Genomic DNA, 13,149 nt, shown 5'->3' with positions numbered 1-13,149 from the left:
ATTAGTCTCAAAACTTTGTACGGTGGCTTTGTCTACTACCGACAAGTTATGCTTTAGTAATTTATATTCATAGTTTGCGAGATAAGCAGACCGGAGACTGTGTACAATGCATGCCGGAGACCTCTTCTGATGTAACAGTTTACCTGTATTTGTATTTTATTATTATTTGTTTTGTTTTCTCTATTTTTAAAAAAAAACTACAATAAAACGTTTATAAAAAAAAAAAAGAAAAGTCATCAGTCTGATGGTCACCAACATGGAGTCGCGACCCCATGCTAAGCAAGTGGGGACCCACTTTGTGGTCAGGACCCACAGTTTGAGAACCGCTGCATTAGAGCACAGGTTCTCAACCTCGGTCCTATTCATTTAGATTGCATTAAATTCATAAAGGTTTTTTTTATAATGGTGTACAATAATAATACACAGTATCTGAATTACAGACTATTACCTACTCTAGGAGTGAGATCTGCTAATGTAAGGTTAGCTTTTAGTATTAGTATTCATTTGTTAAAAGCAATGATTTAATTATGTTAAACATTGATTAATGTTCAAAGTGAAAGTAAAATGGTTCTTAACAGCACCATAACAGGACATTAAGGTGCCATGTCCCGGAAACGTTTCATGAGCACATGCTCAGGGAGAACCTTCTGCCCAGAGCATAGTCAGGATGCACCTACTGGCTGGGGAAACTGCAGTGTGCATGTCTGAGTGTCCAAAGGACTATTCATAGGCGAATCTAGGGGGTGGTCCGGGGGTGCACCGGACCACCCATTAACCCATTTTGTAGCTGAGGGATGGGTATTTCCAACGAGCCCAGCCCCGTGTCTCTAGCCCCCTGGGAACCAGAGATACTGCCAAGCAAAGCTGGAATGTTTTCCCTATAGGATAACATGGGACCCGCTAATTCCGACCCCCACCCAGTTCAACGGCTGCCAGTTCCCCCTTCGGCATCACTGAAGCTCGAGGTTGATCTCAGTCGAACCTAAATCGCTGGGCCTTCAATCTGATACCAGGCTGGATCCATATGGGTTCATTGGTTCCAGGGATATTGAGGTTAAACCATTTTTTTCATTTCTTAAATGTAATTTCATGACTGTTTATGTTCATTGAGGGCAGATTTATCCAAAGAGCCCGGCATGCTCCCCCGCCGTCACACACAACAACAGCGCGCACAATATTTCAAATGTCCACTCGGCTAGAGGCAGGACCGGTGTAAGGCTTCTAAGCACCCTAGGCAAAACCTCAACCTCTCCCCCCCCCCCCCCTTCCCCAATTTATTTGTTAAATCGTGTGGTCCTTCCAGCCCCCCCCCCCCCCTCTGTACCCTCCCCTTTGCCGCTCACAACAGTGTACAAGGAGGAGGGGCAGCAGTGTAGGGAAGTGTGTCTCAAGGGAAAGTATGGAGGTGAGGTCTTAGAAGTCCTACAGCTGCCATCCGCATTAAGTACAACAAGGATCCTCATAGACATCCTTGATTCTTTGATTTTCAGACTTGGTGGCGCTCCCCAAATCCTGGTGCCCTAGTCAGCTGCCTAATGGTAGAGCCGGCCCTGGCTAGAGGGGACACCAGGAGGGGAGTGGGAGCGTGCTCTGTGCTGCGCTCTGCTCCTCTCCCCATAGAAACAGCTGCACTGCTCTCCATCTCTCCCTGCAGCAGCAGCAGCAGCAGCAAAGGCTCATATAAAAATTTACAGTAAGTGGCACTTTTGGGGGCATTGCTTAAGGGACGCTACAAGTGGTGGTATGTGGGGGCATTATGCATAATGTGTGGCTTAATGTGTAAGGGGCATTACGGTGTGCAGCATCATGTGTAAGGGGCAATATGTGTGCAGCATCAAGTGTATAGGGCATTTGTGCAGCATCACGTGTAAGGGACATTATGTGTGCAGCATCATGTGTAATGGGTACTATGGTGCGCGGCATCATGTGTAATGGGTACTATGGTGTGCGGCATCATGTGTAATGGGTACTATGGTGTGCGGCATCATGTGTAATGGGTTCTATGCTGCCATCAAGCAAGAACCCCCTAGCAATGAGCATGTAGCACTTATGTGGCAAATATGTAATGGGCATTATGGTTTGTTTTATAGTATGTAATGGGCATCATGATGTGTGGCACAATGTGTAATGGGCATTATCGTGTGTGGCCTTATGTGTAATTGGCATTACGGCGTGTGGCTTTATGTGTAATTACAGAGTTTGCTAAAATGTGTAATGGGCATTACTGTGTATGGTCTAAAGTGTAATACCACACCCCTTTTTGTGATGCCATGCCTCCTTCCCATGAGGCCACGCCCCCTTTTTGCCGTGCGGCTACGCCGCGCAAAGGTCCCCCTTGTATTGTGTCTAGATCTAGGACCACCCATTACCATAATTCTAGATTCGCCTATGTATACTATATACTTTCTATTGTACTCTTGGGAAGCTCTTCACCATATTCCCCCCGACCTCCAGCTTCCCCAGGTGATCTACATCTCTGATGCGTGACAGTCCTTGAAATTTGGGCATCCCTTTTTCAAGAAAGTAGGCGAATATGCCTTTGATTAGTTGTTTGTCTTTTTACTACAATCTCTCATATTTGCTTAATTACCTTACAGATGATTTGACTTAATTACCTTAGTCTTCATGGAATAGTATAAACTCCTCATTTTGAGTGTCATGATCCCAACCTTAATGCCAGGGAAATATAAAGAGGTGAAAGGGGGGCATCCCTGACTGGCATCATTAGTAATATTGAACGTGTTTGACAGGAAGCCATTACTGAACACCCTAGCAGAGGTATTACTATATACAGAGACAATATATGTTGACAATGTGTTTGTATGCATATCCTGTTGAACCAACTGCATTGGATTTTCAACATTGAGGGAGAGGTGTAATAAGGTGCTGCTTTTGAAAGCTGAGAAGAGTCAGTCAGATTTTATGCCCTGCAAGTATAGATGGCTATCTGCCAGACATGAACCCCACTTGCCCAGAATAAACTAGGCAAAGGATAGAGGGGTTAATACAAGTTGCGATTATTTGTCCTCTCTCTCTCGGGCTAGCACCCCTCTCTCTCTCGGGCTAGCACCCCTCTCTCTCTCTTTTTCCTCCCTCTCTCTGACACCCTCTCTTGTGCTCCTACATTTCTCTCATTCAAGCTATTTCAATGAAGCCCTCCCTTTATCCTTCCCTCTCTCCCTCTCTTTTTGCTCTCCTTATTTTCCTCTTTCTCCGACACCCTCTTTGTCTCTCACTCCCCCCTTAGAAAAAGGCATTGTAGTGACAGTGCTGGTGCTGGGGGGGGAGGGGGTGTTTTCGTTTCCTAGCAGGGCGCCCAGATTTCTTACGTACGCAAACGTAGTGAAATCTCATCGCATTGCATGGTATGTTTTTACCATGCGATCTGTGCGATGTGATGCGATATTTGATTGTACAAGCACCCATGCTATGAGATGTGATGAGTGCTTACAATTGGTGCTTACATGTGATGTGATGTGATGTGTGCATAGTATGTGATGTGATGGGTGCTTACAATTATAAGCACCTGCACCTACGCCATTGTTTAGCGTCAACCCCAGTATACATGCCACCCTGAAGCCTGGCGAGCAAATGGCGGTACGCGTCCTCCAACCTTTTTATACCCCCACTATCCACGTCGGCGTGGAGTTGATTTTAGCCACTGAGCCCGAAGCGTAGCAAGCCCCGCGAGGGGACGTGGAATACATGTAAAGTTATCCGCGGGACTCGCTGCGCTCGCCACACTACAGTGATAAATAGCCAGGCAATCAGCTCCTAACTGCCATGTTACAGACCAGGGGCCAGATTCTCTAAGCTTCAAAAGTGATAACATGGAGAGTGATAAACAGCCAGCCAATCCGCTCCTGTCTCACATTTTTCAAACACAGTCTGTGACATGGCAGGTAGGAGCTGATTGGCTGGCTGTTTATCACTCTCCATTTTATCACTTTTGAAGCTTAGAGAATCTGGCTCCAGGTTTGAAAAATGACAGGAGCATATTGTTGGTTGTTTATAACTCTCCACTTTATCACTTATTTTTAAAGCTTGATACATCTGGCCCTCAGGGTCTATACCAGTGGTTCTCAACTTCGGTCCTCAGGACCCTCCAACAGTTCACATTTTCCACATTTTCCAGGTCACCCAGCAGGTGCACTCATTATTCACTGACACATTTTAAAAGATCCACATGTGGGGCTAGTTACTTCACTTTTGATTCTGTGTGGAGACCTGGAAAATGTGAACTGTTGGGGGATCCTGAGGGCCGAGGTTAAGAATCACTGGTCTATACAATAATAATCACCTATGTATCCTCAATATGACTAGATAAAGGCCCTTACTATAGTTGGCTCGCAAAGCAGCATTATTTCGCTGCTTTGCAAACCTTGTAGCACCATCCGCCGAACGCCCATCCCCGCTATTCACACATTTTCCCTGCAGCGCTGGTTTCTGAAGCGTTCGGTAATCTAAGTCAGTCTCAGGTGACTTAGATTAGCGGCGCCCTGCTCCATGAACATGGCGGCAGCTGACATCTGGTGACCACCCCGGAAAACAGGTAGCCGACCCTATTCACATGGGGATGCCCAGTGTTTTCCTGGGCACACCCTGCCTGCCTCTTGTATGCCCACCCCACTGCGAGTGCCTCAGAGACTATGCAAGCCCCCGAGGGCACCCACAGAGAAGACCTTCACATGAACATGTGCAGATCTTCTACATCAGTCCCCATTGCGAATTCCCAATGGGGCAAACCGATCAGGTGATGTTCTCAATGCAATTATCTATGCACATTCTAACTGGGTTACAGGTGTTTGGGTTGGAGGACAGTGGGCTGCACTGAATGCTGCACCCACAAGTCAGTATAATGTATGAACACACATGTGGTATCAAATGATAATAGAAAATGCCTTATTTAATGTAACACATAGGGGATTTATTTATGACCGCTTTCTTAGTTTAATTTCATTTTCAAAATACCATCACAATTTATTGAAAACATTATTCTTATCATAAGCAAACCCTGTTGATACTGTAGATATTAAAAAACATGCTTCATGTCTAACTTGGTTTGCTTGATCTCAACATAGGCCTTTTCCTGGTGGCCGGACTTGATAGCAGAACATGCCGAGATATTCTGGGCCCTCTTTTCTGTTGATATGAACTCTGCACTACAAACACAACCCCAAGATTCCTGGGATAGCTTTCCACTTTTCCAGCTGCTTAATAACTTCCTCAGGACTGACCGTAAGTAACTGTAATATACTGCTTTTAATAGCATATAGTTTGAAGACCATTGCCATGTAAATGAAGAGGGCTGTTGCTACTATAAATGTGTTCATTACATGCATAGATATCAGAAAGGATTGAAAGCCAGCAGTAGTTGTTAGCATTGGCTTTAAATGGAACAATTATTGACACTAGAAAATATATATGTATTTTTTTGTCATTGTCTGCTAATGTTATCCGTGAATTGTGAAATAAAGACAAAATAATGTGTGGTGCGCTATTAACAGCTGCTGGCACAGGGTTTGTCAGGCCCCAATATAGAGGGAGAATAAAAAGAAAAGCGTGCCAGCGCTGGCTGTAGAGAAATTGGCAATACACGGTTCTCAAAATATAAAATAAAAAAAAATTGTTAATATAACATCAAATAAATCTAAAATGTATAAAAGTGAATCACTCTAGAACATATAGTTCATGACACACAATCATTAATAGCTATCACAGGGATAATCAGCGTTTTTGGTTTGGCTTTGAGCTGTTTCAAAAACAGAATGGATGAAAGGAGCTGTGTATATTACCATCCCATTGTGCCTGGTTGGTTTGGAGCCAGAATCCGTGACAATAGTGTCCTGCGGTTGTCCTATATTTTCAAGGACTCAAGGTTCCCAATATGACTGTCCTCTTGGATTGACTGGACGGAAATAGGGATCAAGCAATATCCCTGATGATTTTGTATCCAGATGGTTTGTGGATCGTCTGTGGGGTAGTGGACACGTCACTGTTGGATGAATGGGTGGATGTAGACAGCAATTTACAGGTTCTCAACGCGTTTCCCCAGAATCAAAACCTCCGGCTTCATCAGGAGCGATGGTAATATACACAGCTCCTTTCATCCATTCTGTTTTTGAAACAGCTCAAAGCCAAACCAAAAACGCTGATTATCCCTGTGATAGCTATTAATGATTGTGTGTCATGAACTATATGTTCTAGAGTGATTCACTTTTATTCATTTTAGATTTATTTGATGTTATATTAATAAATTGTTGTTTTTTTATATTTTGAGAACCGTGTATTGCCAGCGCTGGCACACTTTTCTTTTTATTATCCGTGAATTGTGCTTGCAAGATTATTGCCTGTATAACTGATATTAAGGCCCTTATTCTGATTCACTCGCAAAGGCAAATTCCTTCTCAAATGGACAAAACCATGTGCACTGCAGGTGGGGGAGATGTAACATGTGCAGAGAGATTTAGATTTGGGTGAGTTATTTTGTTTCTGTGCAGGGAAGATATTGAATGCTTTATTTTTACACTGCAATATAGATCTCACTTTGAAGCAAAACCCCACCTAAATCTAATTCTCTTTACACATGTTACATCTGCACCACCTGCAGTGCACATGGTTTTGTCCATTTGAGAAGGAATTTGCCTTTGCTAATGAACCAGAATAAGGGCCTAAAACCCCCTTACACACTTGCAAACTAGTGACCCTGCCGATATAGTTAACTTTATCAGTGGTGCTGCTGGGCGAGTAAGAATAGTGCATAAACAGTGAACAATATCGGTTAGCGATATCATTCAGTGGGATTGAAAAAATGGCCCGGGATTGGCATCCCTTGCTCCACTGAATAAACATTATATTACCTTTACACTGGGACAAAACGAACACGGTCTACTTGCTAAGTATTAGCGACAGATAAAGTGGAGATAAATTACATCCGAGCCAATCAGCTCTTAACTGCTGTTACAGTCTGTGCTTGAAAAATGACAGGAGTTGGTATGTCGGTACTTTATCCCTCTCTAAGGCTTATTATATAGACCCCTTAGTAACCTAATGAATCATTGTGGAACTTATTACAACTAGCTGTCTCTTAATGTAGATTAGATGTTTAAAAGTAATTTTTCATAATTTGCCATTTAACAAAGGGACAGGAGCCACTAAAATCTAAGCCAGTGTTTAACACAAGTAATGGTCTAGTTATGGTTTCAGCTGATAACATGCAGCACAGAGTGTTGTCTTCATCAGACAAGGTCAGAGGGAGCAGTAAGGGGCATCAAGCTAAGCGTAATGTCACAAGGTGAGGGACTAGTGTCTCCGCAAATAATAGTAGTGTGTGACAGCTAGTAGAAATCTGTACACTCATACAAGTGGAGGCAGGGTGTGATAAACTGGCTGAAGACAGTTATGTCAGCAGCCAGCTGTTCAGAAACTCACCGCAATATTAAGCAGCACTGGAGTTATCCAGCAGCTGAGTTTGCTTGTCAGTTTGATTCCCTTAGGGACAAAGTTAGACAAAATGAGTATGGAGAGGTAATTCGCTGAAGCAGAAAAAATGTTGTTGACACTGACTAGATATGATTTATGAACAATTCTTTTATGTATTCATTTTTTTTTTTAAGTCCTAACAGTTTTTCTGAAGGATTCAGAAATATGGAAGAAATGATTTGTATATGCGTTACTTCAATATGAATTCTGCTAGTGACAGATATATGGAGTATTAGATAAGTGGTTCGCTGTACATCGGGGGATGATATGTACATTATATTGCAATCAATCCATATATTTTATTTGTAGTGCTTGCTAACAGTAATATCCTCCCTTTTTTGCTCCGCTTTATTTTCTGTTTGCAAATAATAGAAGGAAATGTGGTTGGCATAACACTTCAATGTGTTTTGTTAGAGATCGCGCAGAACCTGTCATGCAAGCAATCTTTGGCTATTTATCTAATTACGGTCATGTCACTGCATTGCCTGAACACCTTGATTAATGGAACAGAGGATTACTGTATGTGCTTTAATATAAATAAAAAGGGACTGACCTGCGAATAAACATGTTTTCTTATATCTGATCATTCATAAATTAAGCAATTTGGATTTGGAAGTAAAGTTTAGGATACTGGTCACTTTTTAAGAATTGATCCACTGAGATATTGCTTACACCAGTGGATCCTAACCTTTTTTTCTCTCCCATACCCCTTGATTAGGCTTTTAATTTATATGTACCCCCTCGTCTTAATTTCAAATACCCACAGTACTTAGGAGTAGAGTGGAAGTGTTCGGTATACCTGTCCTTATATTGAGGAGTAGTGTGCATTCAGGAATCTGGTCCCTCTGTGTATGCCCGCTGGCTGTGTACTGTCTCCGGGGTTCCCACTAAAGCCTGTAGGATTAATACCGCTACTTCGTCGACCCTTATCAGCATCAGGAAGATGATTGCTGATGTCTGAGGGCAAGATGTGTAGCTACCAGTGGATTGCTGGTCGTACAAAAGTGTTGCTGGTCGGGCAATGGGAGACTTCTTCTGCCATCAGGAGATGACTTCTTCCACCATTACTAATATTATTTTGAAGTAACCCCCACTGGTCTGCAGAGTACCACTTGGGAATTACTTCCTTATAGCATCACTAGATCACTAGATCACTAGAGTCAATGTGTGTGTGTGTGTGTGTGTGTGTGTGTGTGTGTGTGTATATTTAAAACCCCAATGGCACTAGGTATGCATAAGTGCAGTCACTGTGTATGGTGCATCACACTTACTTTCCTCCGGCTGGTCATGGGTAAGGCACAGCTACCAGGGGGTCCCCTGAATAATCAGGAGTTTAATTACAGTTGCATTGTGGGAGTGGACTACAACTTTCAGTGCAGCGTAGAAATAATTGGGCACCAGACCATCTCATACAACAGCATAAACAGTTTATTTAACATATAGCAGGGATAATTTCTGAACACTCTCCTCCAGCACACAGCATAATGGATCACGTATCACGCCAACTCCTCCAGCACATTAATTGCATCGGTTACACCAGGGCATCTCCTCCAGCACATCACTTAATTGCAGTGGCATAAATATAGCGAACGGCAGTTAATACCAGGGCATCCTGGGACCAGTAGTGCTACACATAACCTAGCACACTCTTGTAGGGCACCGCAAAAGATGGGCATCACCCTCTCACTGTACTGCTGCTCTCACACTGTGGTCTCTCTCTCTGTCAGGTGCCTTTGCTGGGACTGGCAGCACTCCCTACATGTTCTGTGAGGGGCTCTCACTGAGGCTGCATTCTCCTCATATTATTCTGCAGAAATGGGCTCCATTCACAGCAACCCTCATGTGCTTCTGCTCTCTCCATAGAAGGGGTGCAACACAAGGCAGCTGTTTCCAAACCTGGGGACCATGGAAATGACAGCTGGCCGTCCCATGGTCCCAGCAAACCTGCTCCTTCTCCTAGTTAACACTCCAGACTTGTGATCTTTTCTAGATTACACTTCCTGTTTCCCTCCTCTGCAGAAGGCTTTGTGAAAACTGACTGAGCTCCAAACCTCCCCCAATCAGTTCACAGGAACTAACCCTTGTTACACATGATAAAGCTACATAGCTGTTAACTTTTCCAGTGTCTGTTAACCCTTGCATATCCAGGGTATTACATATGTATAATATACTAGTAAAAAGCCCATCAAAAGGATGGCTACCCCAGTCCCTGGGCAGGATGTTCTAACATCTGCACCCCAGCTCCGCCCCCCTTCGCCGCCCATCGCATACATAATTATCGCATATGCGATAACATAACATATGCGATAATTATGGCAAAGGACAGCTCTTGCGTTAAGAAAAAAAATGGGGTGCACTTAACATGGGAGCCCAGATAATACATAAGTACCAGCTGTCCTTTGCGGTGAGTCAGCTTCCCCTTTTCTCCCTTACCTGGCGGTGCTGGTGCTGCTGCGCCGGGCTCTCCTCCTCCCTGCACTCGGAAGAGGATCATAGTGCTGGGAGGAGGAGGTCACAGGTCCGGGCAGCACAGAACACAGGTGAGGGGGGGTCGGTCTAGGGCGGCGGTGGGTCGCGGTAGAAGCCCATCAATTCCATGACTTCATGGCAGTAAAAACAGAGAATCATTTGCGAGTTTTACACTGTGAATCATAATAAATCATTGTAAATAATAATACAGTAAACCAAATACAACAATTTGTATGTATACACTGGACAGAAGTGTGCATCCTCAGGAGGAACCAACATTGGTGGTATGTAGAAATATGGAAATACAATATTTTGGATTTTTCATATATAGAAAAAAAAACAAAATGAAAATCTTATAAAAGATATATATATATTTAAACAACTGAAGAGACAGTGCGGCACTCCATGAATCATAGGCAGGACAAATTACATAGTGGAATACGCTTACCTTATATTCACCCAGGTGGACGCCGGAGATGTGCACAGCCGTGCTTCTGGGCGGCGTGATCACGTCACAATCACAACACCCAGAAGCACAGCTGTGCATGGCTCCCGTGTCCACCTGGGTGAATATAAGGTAAGCATATATATATATATATATATATATATATATTATAATATAATATAATATAATATAATATAATATATATATATATATATATATATATATATGAGTTGGTTTAACAGGATGGCACTCAAAATGAATGTAGCAGGGCTCCGGTGCCAGGAACTTAGTAGACAATATGAGTGCACATACCCCCCTTCTTTTGCAAGTGAGGAACGGCACACGGATTTGTAGGTGAAGAAAAAACGGGTTTATTGTACACACATCGTTTGCACAAACAGACAGCTGTAACCTGACAGCTGTTTCAACTACTTCTCCTCTGATGAAAACTACTAGGAAGTAGTTGAAACAGATGTCAAGTTACAGCTTTCTGTTTGTGCAAACGATGTATGTACAATAAACCCGTTTTTTTCTTCACCTACAAATCCGCGTGACGGTTCCATCCTCACTTGCAAAAGAAGGAGGGTAAGTGCTCATATATATATAAGCACTTCAACGGGCGGCACTCGTTTTCACCAAATAACTGAGACCACTCAGTCTCAGTTATTTGGTGAAAACGAGTGCCGCCTGTTGAAGTGCTTATGTGGAGACGATTGGTCTGGGGAAGGCACCGTGAACAATAATTACATCTAAGTGAACGGAGTGACGGGACCATTACAATCGTGTGTATATATATATATATATATATATATATATATAGATAGATAGATAGATAGATAGATATATCTATAGATAGATAGATAGATATACAGTCCAGCAGACCGGCACCCTCCCTCTCAGATAGCTGCCGCTGTGCTAGGAAAAAATATTCATATCATCTCCAACAACCTGCACCCACGGTCTTTCATCAGGAATAACTCATACCACGCAGGCTCTTGTAGACAAGCTTTCGGGCTTTATTGCCCTTCGTCAGGTCAGCAATATATATCTGATGAAAGGTTGCAGGTTGTTGGAGATGATATATGTGTATATATATATATATATATATATATATATATATATATATATATATATATATATATATAGATGGCAGAATAAACAGTGGCACTCAGAGGTCTTTTCAAAGAGTGTATTGATAGAAGAAAAAAGCTGAAGTTTCGGAGCTCTCGCTCCTTTATCAAAGCATGTAGGTGACTCTCACCTACATGCTTTGATAAAGGAGCGAGAGCTCCAAAACGTCAGCTTTTTTTTTCTATCTATACACTCTTTGAAAAGACCTCTGAGTGCTGCTATTTATTCCACCATCTACCAATTTCCATGGAGGGCACCGGGGAAGCTGACACCTATGGGAGAGTTCCAGGCCGCAATTCCTAAGATATATATATATATATATATATATATATATATATATATATATATATATATATATATATATATATATATATATATATATACACACACACACACACACATACTTACATACATACATATCCAAAGGAAGACAGCACTCAGGAGGCGATTTAGTGAAAAACAAATAACGTCTGTATTTTAAGCAAGCTTTCGGGGTTTGACCCCCTTCATCAGGCACAGACAGCAACAATAGATATGCAGCACTTACCACCTAATATACTGACATGATCTGAAGTCCTCGCCAGCCGCCATTGCCGTGCCGCCCTATAGACAGGAAGCGCTCATCAAGACAGTTGGCGTTGCCTAGTAACCACCTAGCTTGCGTATCACACTGACTGTGTGTCATACTACCGTACAACCAGGAGGCGCACATCAAGCCGCTTCTGGAATTGCAGGGAGCTGGCGTTGCCTAGTAGCCGCCCAGCTTGCGTGTCACACTGGCTCTGTCTCAATCTGGCATCCTATACACAACTGCATCCTATGCACAATCTGCTGGATAACGCACGCTCCAGAGGCAGGGGGACATCAGATCTAGAGGATTTAAACAAAGTAAAACAAACACAAAAATAAAAAAATACAAAAGAGCATGTTAAGAAAACATACTTAAAGCACAAAAAGAAACATAAAAAACAAAGAAAAACTACTTAAATTACATAATAGATTTCCAGCTCATTTTATCATTGAGGCCCCTGGGGTGAATAACATCTAACCTAAGAATCCATCTGGATTCTATTCTAAGATGTTGTTTGGCTCCATCACCGCCCCTCAGAGATTCTTTCACATGGACAATAATAAAATATTTTAAAGTGGCCAGTGGATGGCCTAGAGCAGGCCATGTCCAAACTATGGCCCTCCAGCTGTTGTGAAACTACAAGTTCCATCATGCCTTGCTACAGTTTTGCTATTAGGGAATGCTAAAACTATGGCAAGGCATGCTGGGATGTGTAGTTTCACAACAGCTGGAGGGCCAAAGTTTGGACATACCTTGCCTAGAGCTTTGAAATGGCACGCCACTGGTTGGTCTATGGGGATGCAGTGCAAATCCCGGCGGTCGGGATCCCGGCGTTCAGAATCCCGACCGCCGAAATCCCGACACTTTCTTCCTCCGGGGGGTGTCCACAACACCCCCGGAGGGGAGAATAAATTAGTGTGCCGAGCGTAGCGAGGCACCGGGCCCACTGCGTGGCGAGCACAGCGAGCCCGCAAGGGGGGGCGATCCACGTATCCCCCTTGTCAGGATTTTGGCGATCGGGATTCTAGCGTCGGGATTCTGAACTCCGGGA

General features: G+C 43.2%; 1 protein-coding gene across 10 annotated transcripts in view; it reads left to right on the top strand.

The window, feature by feature from the left end:
• Window positions 1-13,149, top strand: part of CADPS2 (calcium dependent secretion activator 2) — a 547,338-nt gene that overhangs the window by 367,781 nt on the left and 166,408 nt on the right. For all 10 annotated transcript variants that reach the window (XM_083182838.1, XM_083182837.1, XM_083182844.1 and 7 more), the window contains one exon: window positions 5,082-5,238. In XM_083182838.1, coding sequence (XP_083038964.1) covers window positions 5,082-5,238 — 157 coding nt within the window. The remainder of the gene's footprint in view (window positions 1-5,081; window positions 5,239-13,149) is intronic.

Source organism: Crinia signifera, chromosome 4, assembly GCF_055691185.1.
Source record: "Crinia signifera chromosome 4, ASM5569118v1, whole genome shotgun sequence".
Classification (NCBI taxonomy): Eukaryota; Metazoa; Chordata; class Amphibia; order Anura; family Myobatrachidae; genus Crinia; species Crinia signifera.
Note: the sequence above shows the minus strand (reverse complement) of the source record. Positions and strands in the feature narration are given on the sequence as shown.